We start from the raw sequence: 8,893 nt of genomic DNA, 5'->3' as shown, positions 1-8,893 counted from the left end.
CACCGGATTACATCGTTCAAAGCATTTTGCATTATGTTGCAGAGGGTATCTGGGAATTTCCCTCTTATTAATATTGCTTGCGTAGGCCACCACGTGTATCTTCCTTTCCTCTAGATTCTTCAACACCTGATTCATTACCAGAATCCACAGCAGAGGAGAAAGTACACCGCCCTGAGTGGTGCCCCTCTTGACGGATCTGCGTATCGTGAGGGGCCCAACGTCGAAATTACGAGCATGCTAACTAACTTACGAACTACAAACTAACAAACAAACACTACAAACTAAGGTTTCATATCATGCTTTTTGTGTTGTTAGATATGTATCGACAATTTTTTAAATAGATATTACATTTCCAAAGAAAGCGATAATTTGTTTGTTGTTTCGTTTTAACCAATATGCTTAAGTTTTCTTTAAATTTTTATTACAGCCCTAATTAGCTACTTTGCGTACTTTTTTACTATCTTTATCGATAAGGCGAAAACGTTTTTCCTTTTTTCTGCATCCTTGGCAAATGCAACCCAATATAATGAGGTGTCAAAGCGCCCTTGTCAATTGAATCATTACCAAGCAAGTCATTAAATTTTCACAGATATGTAATCTCTTCTCTTTTTTTTTTTTTGTTTTTTTCTTATATTATTATATTATTTTTTGTTATATTGAAAAACAAATTACGGTTTTGGGAAGACGCCACCTCCTGTATCCAATTCGCCGTGATGATTTCACGTAGCAGCTGATTTCACGATACACAAACGAGAGACGACGGAGCCATCTCTTCGCCGAGAGGAAAAGGTGAAATGTAGCAGCAGCAGCGCAGTTTAATCGAATAATATGAAATAGGAACCAACGTGGAAAATATGTTAAAAACTTTATTTTTGTTTGTGTCTGAGAACTCAGAAAACATTAGTCGTGCATAAAAATCAAATTGAGACTGGACTCAGTGCCACTCAAAAAAGTGGATATTTTGATTAGGAAAAGCAATAGAGCAGCATCGGGCAGCCGGAAAGCAGAAAACTGCATTGTCGGATACGCCGCCGGGGACGGACGAAGGTGACAGTGGCGCGCTTTAGTGCAACCAAAAAAGGAAGGCAAGAGGTGCCTTTGCGTAATTAACTGTAGTTGTGCATGCGATTCCTCGAAAACTTGACGCTGTTGTGAACACGTGATTAAAAATTTGAAAAACAGCATTTGAATATCCTCGGCGTAAAATGTCTAGCTTTCGAAAACGACATGTTCAAAAGCCAATACCGGGTACGCGCACCAGTCCACAAACAGGGCAAGTAATTACGTCTAGTGGCAATCCATCGCTTGATGTTATTCTAGGTATGTTTATAAAACCAACGCTATCAAAGGGCAACAATAGGCCTGATGATGTACTAATTTTTCTTATCATTTAGGTGGTGGTTTGCCCGTTGGTTCAATATGTCTAATTGGTAAGTGTTATTCATGTAATTAAGAGGCAAGCAATAGTAAATCGCAAGATGTCATTTTACCACTACAGAGGAAGATAAATACGTCACATTTTCAAAGGTTTTAGCCAAGTACTTCATCGCCGAAGGTGTACTTTCGGCTCAATCGGTTTTATTGGGTAGCTTAGACGATGATCCACAGGAAATAATGCTGAAATTGCCGAAACCACTCAATGAATTCGAACTGGAGATGGAGAAGGCTACCGAACAAGAAAAAGGAGACCCACTCAAAAATGGTCTACGGATTGCCTGGCGTTACAATGATCTACCACCTGTAAATTCAGAACAAATACCCAAGAAAATAGGCCATCATTTTAATTTGATGGAACACATGGAAAAAAATGTGGTGGACTTTGTTGACAAACTGCTTTGGAATGGAAAGCCGTATGTTAGTTCGGATGAAGGATACGATGAGGATAAACTGGGTAATGTGGAAAATATTTCCTTCGGCAATCAGTCAAATGCGCCGCCAAAGAATGACGGTGACCAAAACATAACCAGCAGCATTAGTTGCAAAGAAATGGACTTGGAGCACGAACAAATTAATATTGCTGCTGGTGTATTGTCCAGCCCTACCGATGAATCTACCAGCAAACAATTTTCAAATAGTGTTCAAATTCATGATCAACAAACGTCCACAAACTCAGAATTGGATAATCAACAAACATCAGCACATACTATACAACCGGAGAGTGTTCAAATTTTCAGCAATTCTAAATATCAGTCTATCCTGAAATTAATACAATCATTCGCTGGAGAAGAAAAATTCGCAACAGGTGCATTGACGTATCGCAGTCTTTGTAGAATTTGTATAACATCACTGGGTTCACCGCTTTGGTTCGATGAAGATTTTTCAAAAAATATTCTAAAATTGTTAACAGTTCTAAGAGGAATAGTTCGCAACTCTATGACTGTATGTTTCATAACTATGCCCATGAATTTAATTGGCAAGTGTGTAAGTATAAAAAAATAGTAATATTTATTATTGAAATGAAAAGTTATTTGTTCTGTTGGGTTCCATAACATTCGCATTCAGGATGGGACGCTTGTGCCGAAAATACGCAATCTGGTGGACTACGCCATAGAATTAGAATCTTTTACAGGATCAGAACGCGAAACCCATAACGCTTTCAAAGAATACAATGGCCTTTTACATGTGCACAAAATTACAGCTGTGAATACTCTTACAGCTTATATGCCGGAGACTTCCGATTTGGCGTTCAAATTACGTCGAAAGAAGTTCGTCATTGAAAAGCTCCATTTGCCTCCAGGTACACTTTAGCTTTCGATAAGTTCGACTCAAATTAAAGATTTCTGTTTTCAGAATTACAAGAAGACGTTCCTGAAAATAAGCCCACTCTTAGTTGTGGTGCGGGCGTTCAACCAAGAACTGCCTCATTGAATTTTTGAGTGCCACTATTTATTGTCTTACGAAAATACTGCTGGGATGCAATTGTAAAAGATTGTTCGCTATTTATATAGTGTAATTACCACGTATTGCAAGATATCCCTTTTCAACGCAATTAACATAATTATATTCGATTTCACCAACAAAAATAATATTTTAATTGATCACAAGATTGACCTGAACAAAATAGACAGAGTTGGTGGACTCCACTCATTAAAAACAAATACCTTTTTTCAGTTGACTAAAGTTTGAACAAAGTTTTATTCAACATTATTGAAATATTTCTTTCATGCTTTATAAATAATGGTTTTCAAAAGTCTTCTTTTAATCATTCAAATTGTGAATGCAAAGGAAGAGAATAAATATAAGTTAAAAATGAAAATTGTAACGGATTTAAGTATAAAGTAATTTAATAAAAAATAAAACAATTTTTTACGATAGTTTATGTAGGGGATTTCAAGGTCGAGTTTGTTGTTATTGTAGAGGTTCATCAAGCCATCCCGGAACGGTGTAAACACCTTGCCAATCTCATATAACGGTAGCTCTAAGAAACATGCTGTTTCGACGGGGTGGATCCAAAGAGAGAGTGGGTTTGAGAGGCGACGGGGTAGCCGTTTAGGGGCGATTCTACTACAACAAAATGGCGCGGGTCTCACGCAGGATCTCTTCGTTTCCCATGCATTGTGGGTTGGACTCTCATAACGGCATTCGGAGGGCGAGAGTTTAAAAAGGTGGTAAGAGATTGCCGATGAACACCGTTTGAAACTTGTCTACAAATTTTTGGGTCCAGTAGGTTTGAATAGTCCTGGATCTCGTCAGTATAATAAAAAAGATTCTTAACTGGAATGGTATCGGTGTGAAGATGTTGCTAAAGAGACGTCAGGGGAATGTTTATGCTGCTACAATGGGTGCTGCATAATTTGTGAAGACTATTATGGCCCCTATTATGAGTTAGATTCGATATTCGTTGGTTGTCGAAGATCGAAAATCGAATGTCAGGCCCTTATTATGAGCAACATTCGATCTTCGACTGTAGTCGAAAGTGCTGATCGAACGAATTTTCATTTGGTATTATGGTGCTCATTCGTTGAAGAATAGGGCTATTGTGAATTTCGATCGCTCGACGCATTTACAATAGATAATTTTTCCCAGCTGATACAGCAAATCAAAATAAAAGAAAACCCGATTGTGTTGAAATTCTTTGCTAACAACATTTTTTAAAGTTAAAAAAAGTATTTTTTGTGAAAATGAGTACAACGGAGTTTTGGTTCGACGATTCATCGGACTATGAAAGATTAGTGAACTAGCTAGAAGTAGAAAACAGTTGAGGGGCGCATCCAACCCCCTAGAAATGGCTTCCACTGAGTAAGTTTAGAATTTTCAAAATGTGTTGACGTACTTAATGGCCCTTATTATGAGCAACATTCGATCTTCGACTATAGTCGAAAGTGCTGATCGAACGAATTTTCATTTGGTATTATGGTGCTCATTCGTTGAAGAATAGGACTATTGTGAATTTCGATCGCTCGACGCATTTACAATAGATAATTTCTTCTCAGCTGATACAGCAAATCAAAATAAAAGAAAACCCGATTGTGTTGAAATTCTTTGCTAACAACAATTTTAAAAGTTAAAAAAAAGTATTTTTTGTGAAAATGAGTACAACGGAGTTGTGGTTCGACGATTCATCGCTCGATGATATTACAGAAATTTCCTTACAGTTTTTTAAAGAACTTTGGATTATCTAAAGAGGCGTTTATGAACCTACTGTCCAGTACAGAAAACCAGTTGCAGCAGTGCACCCGAGCCAAGAGCTCTTCACTATAATCCAAAAAAAAGCAACACAAATTATTAATGTGTGTGCAGCTTTGCACAACATTTGCTTGTTTTATAATGTCCAACTTCCGGATGAAGAGTTATCCGATGAGACCCTCAACGATGATGCTGAAGATATTGAAGTGCAGCCAAATAACGGAGAAGCAGAAAACATAAGAAATGAAATTCTTGGAATATTATAGAAAAATCTAAAAAGTATTAAATAGAAACCTTTACGCCACAGTTTCTGTTTTATTTTTGTTATAAATTTTCTTTATTCAATTATTCGTCATTCGAAAAAAATATGTATTTCAGTTCCTCTACGTATTTAAGCCCATACCTGCCAAGGGAAAATAAAAATGTATTTCTATAAACATCAAAAAACCACCAAAAAAACCATTATTAACCTTAATCCATTTTGCTGCCGTTCTAACTGGTGGTCCCAAGCAATTCAGCTCCGTTGTAAATTCCTCCCATTTTTTTGCTGCTTGTACTTTGGTGGAAATCCATTTTGCGAATTGTGGATTCTCTTCCATTAATGCAACTAGCCTTTCTAATTGCTGTTTGGTACTCACGACTTTCGACCTGCATAAAATTAACAAAATTAGTATATATTTATTATTTGGTTACTATAAAACCATAAATAATCGCAAACAACTTACATTTTAACAAGTTTTCCCACAATACGCTACACAATCGAAAGCAAAATTGCATTCGACTCTAAATTCGGTATACAACGAAAATTTCGACAGCGTTGCACCGCTCATAATACCAAATTGACATTCGATTTTCGATCTTCGACAACCAACGAATATCGAAGATCGAATGTAACTCATAATAGGGGCCAATATTACAGAAATTTCCTTACAGATTTTTAAAGAACTTTAGATTATCTAAAGAGGCGTTTATGAACCTACAGACAACCAGTTGCAACCAGAGAACAATTGGAGTCCTGAAAAATCGGTTTAGATGTTTGTTGCAGGCAAGAGCTCTTCACTATTCTCCAAATAAAGCAACACAAATTATTAATGTGTATGCAGCTTTGCACAACATTTGCTTGTTTTATAATGTTCAACTTCCGGATGAAGAGTTACCCGATGAGACCCTCAACGATGATGCTGAAGATATTGAAGTGGAGTCGAATAACGGAGAAGTAGAAAACATAAGAAATGAAATTCTTAGAATATTATAGAAAAATCTAAAAAGTATTAAATAGAAACCTTTACGCCACAGTTTCAGTTTTATTTTTGTTCTAAATTTTCTTTATTCAATTATTCGTCATTCGAAAAAAATATGTATTTCAGTTACTCTACGTATTTCAGCCCATACCTGCCAAGGGAAAATAAAAATGTATTTCTATAAACATGACAAATAAAAACCATTATTAACCTTAATCCATTTTGCTGCCGTTCTCACTGGTGGTCCCAAGCAATTCAGCTCCGTTGTAAATTCCTCCCATTTTTTTGCTGATTGAACTTTGGTGCAAATCCCTTTTGCGAATTGTGGATTCGCCTTTCTAATTGCTGTTTGGTACTCACGACTTTCGACCTGCATAAAATTAACAAAATTAGTATATATTTATTATTTGGTTACTATAAAACCATAAATAATCGCAAACAACTTACATTTTAACAAGTTTTCCCACAATACGCTACACAATCGAAAGCAAAATTGCATTGGACTCTAAATTCGGTAAACAACGAAAATTTCGACAGGGCTGCACCGCTCATAATACCAAATTGACATTCGATCTTCGACAACCAACGAATATCGAAGATCGAATCTAACTCATAATAGGGGCCATATACTAATTTTGTTAATTTTATGCAGGTCGAAAGTTGTGAGTACCAAACAGCAATTAGAAAGCCTAGTTGCATTAATGGAAGAGAATCCACAATTCGCAAAAGGGATTTGCACCAAAGTTCAATCAGCAAAAAAATGGGAGGAATTTACAACGGAGCTGAATTGCTTGGGACCACCAGTTAGAACGACAGCAAAATGGATTAAGGTTAATAATGGTTTTTTTTGTGATGTTTATAGAAATACATTTTTATTTTCCCTTGGCAGGTATGGGCTGAAATACGTAGAGTAACTGAAATACATATTTTTTTCGAATGACGAATAATTGAATAAAGAAAATGTATAACAAAAATAAAACAGAAACTGTGGCGTAAAGATTTTTATTTAATACTTTTTAGATTTTTCTATAATCTAAGAATTTCATTTCTTATGTTTTCTGCTTCTCCGTTATTTGACTCCACTTCAATATGTTCAGCATCGTCGTACACAGTGGGTTGAGCAAGTCCTAGCATACCTTCATTACCAATACTCAATTGGTACGATTCCTGAGCACAAAATCGCAGAACTGTGGCTAGCTTTAACATATTTGGAATGGATTTGGCTCGGGTGCACTGCTGCAACTGGTTTTCTGTACTGGACAGTAGGTTCATAAACGCCTCTTTAGATAATCTAAAGTTCTATAAAAATCTGTAAGAAAATTTCTGTAATATTAAGTACGTCAACACATTTTGAAAATTCTAAACTTACTCCACTTACTTACTTCCACTAGCCATTTCTAGGGGGTTGGATGCACCCCTCAACGGTTTTCTACTTTTAGCTAGTTCCACTAATCTTTCATCGTCCGATGAATCGTCGAACCGCAGCTCCGTTTTACTCATTTTCATAAAAAATACTTTTTTTAACTTTTAAAAATTTTGTTAACAAAGAATTTCAACATAACCGATTTTTCTTTTATTTTGATTTGCTGTATCAGCTGAGAAAAAATTATCTATTGTAAATGCGTCTAGCGATCGAAATTCACAATAGTCCTATTCTTCAACGAATGAGCACCATAATACCAAATGAAAATTCGTTCGATCAGCACTTTCGACTACAGTCGAAGATCGAATGTTGCTCATAATAAGGGCCTATATTTCTGAAAATTATGAAAGAACCCGAAATCAAAAAGTTCATCGAAAAAATTTAGTTCACTTATTCGATACAATACATAAAAACAGACAACATACTGCTGCATAGAAGAGGAACATAATGTTATTGGAAATTCTCTTACCGTAAACGAATTGCTAAAATCGTTTATAACCCACAGTGCCTTATCTTAACGCTTCATAATTTTATCATACCATTTACGATCGAACCGACCCCGACTCATGATTACTGGTCGAAAAGCCAATCGCAATCCTCTATGAGAATTTCAGGATGTTCTCAACAATCGCTCGATCTGCGGAGAAAGCTTAATATTTTCTGGGGTAGCTGCCGATTATCGAGTTTCCCTGGAACAGGATTAGTCTGAGTATGTTTTCGTGGACTCTTTCTCCCTGTGCTGGAAGGCGTGTTTATAGGAATGGTGCAAACGCATATATGTATAATGTTCTTTATGGCTCGGTTGTATGAAGATTTGACGATGTTTAAAGTAGCCTTTGGACTATTTGCGTATAGTCCATTTTGCACATCAACAGTGCCTTTACCACATATATGTATAAGTGAGTTGCTATGCGCATAGCTTCTTCCTGCTAAATACCGGATTAAGCTTATTGTAGGTATTGGAGACTTTTTCAGGTGTAAAACGAGGTTGTTCTATTGAAGTTTTTGCTGAAAAATGTGCCGAACTTTTTCATTTTATCTACGTGTGTGATTCGACTGTAGTTTATTCCATAGATAATAACATAGATGACGTTTATTCTATCCACGCTCAATATAAATTTAGACAGTGGCCCCTATTATGAGTTACATTCGATCTTCGATATTCGTTGGTTGTCGAAGATCGAAAATCGAATGTCAATTTGGTATTATAAGCGGTGCAACCCTATCGAAATTTTCGTTGTTTACCGAATTTAGAGTCGAATGCAATTTTGCTTTCGATCGTGTAGCGTATTGTGGGAAAACTTGTTAAAGTGTAAGTTGTTTGCGATTATTTATGGTTTTATAGTAACCAAATAATAAATATATACTAATTTTGTTAATTTTATGCAGGTCGAAAGTCGTGAGTACCAAACAACAATTAGAAAGGCGAATCCACAATTCGCAAAAGGGATTTGCACCAAAGTTCAATCAGCAAAAAAATGGGAGGAATTTACAACGGAGCTGAATTGCTTGGGACCACCAGTGAGAACGGCAGCAAAATGGATTAAGCTTAATAATGGTTTTTATTTGTCATGTTTATAGAAATACATTTTTATTTTCCCTT

The 8,893-nt window shown here is 36.2% G+C and overlaps 1 protein-coding gene across 1 annotated transcript; it reads left to right on the top strand.

Moving 5' to 3' along the window:
- The first annotated feature begins 758 nt into the window (after nucleotides 1–758).
- On the top strand, nucleotides 759–3,307 carry LOC129245501 (elongator complex protein 4). Its single transcript, XM_054883695.1, has 5 exons — nucleotides 759–1,320; nucleotides 1,395–1,430; nucleotides 1,499–2,421; nucleotides 2,503–2,737; nucleotides 2,791–3,307. Exons 1-5 carry the CDS (start codon nucleotides 1,206–1,208, stop codon nucleotides 2,874–2,876), a joined length of 1,395 nt encoding a protein of 464 aa, XP_054739670.1. The 5' UTR covers nucleotides 759–1,205; the 3' UTR covers nucleotides 2,877–3,307.
- The last annotated feature ends 5,586 nt before the right edge of the window (nucleotides 3,308–8,893 follow it).

Source organism: Anastrepha obliqua, chromosome 4 (assembly GCF_027943255.1).
Source record: "Anastrepha obliqua isolate idAnaObli1 chromosome 4, idAnaObli1_1.0, whole genome shotgun sequence".
Taxonomy (NCBI): domain Eukaryota; kingdom Metazoa; phylum Arthropoda; class Insecta; order Diptera; family Tephritidae; genus Anastrepha; species Anastrepha obliqua.
This window is presented reverse-complemented; position numbering and strand designations above follow the sequence as displayed.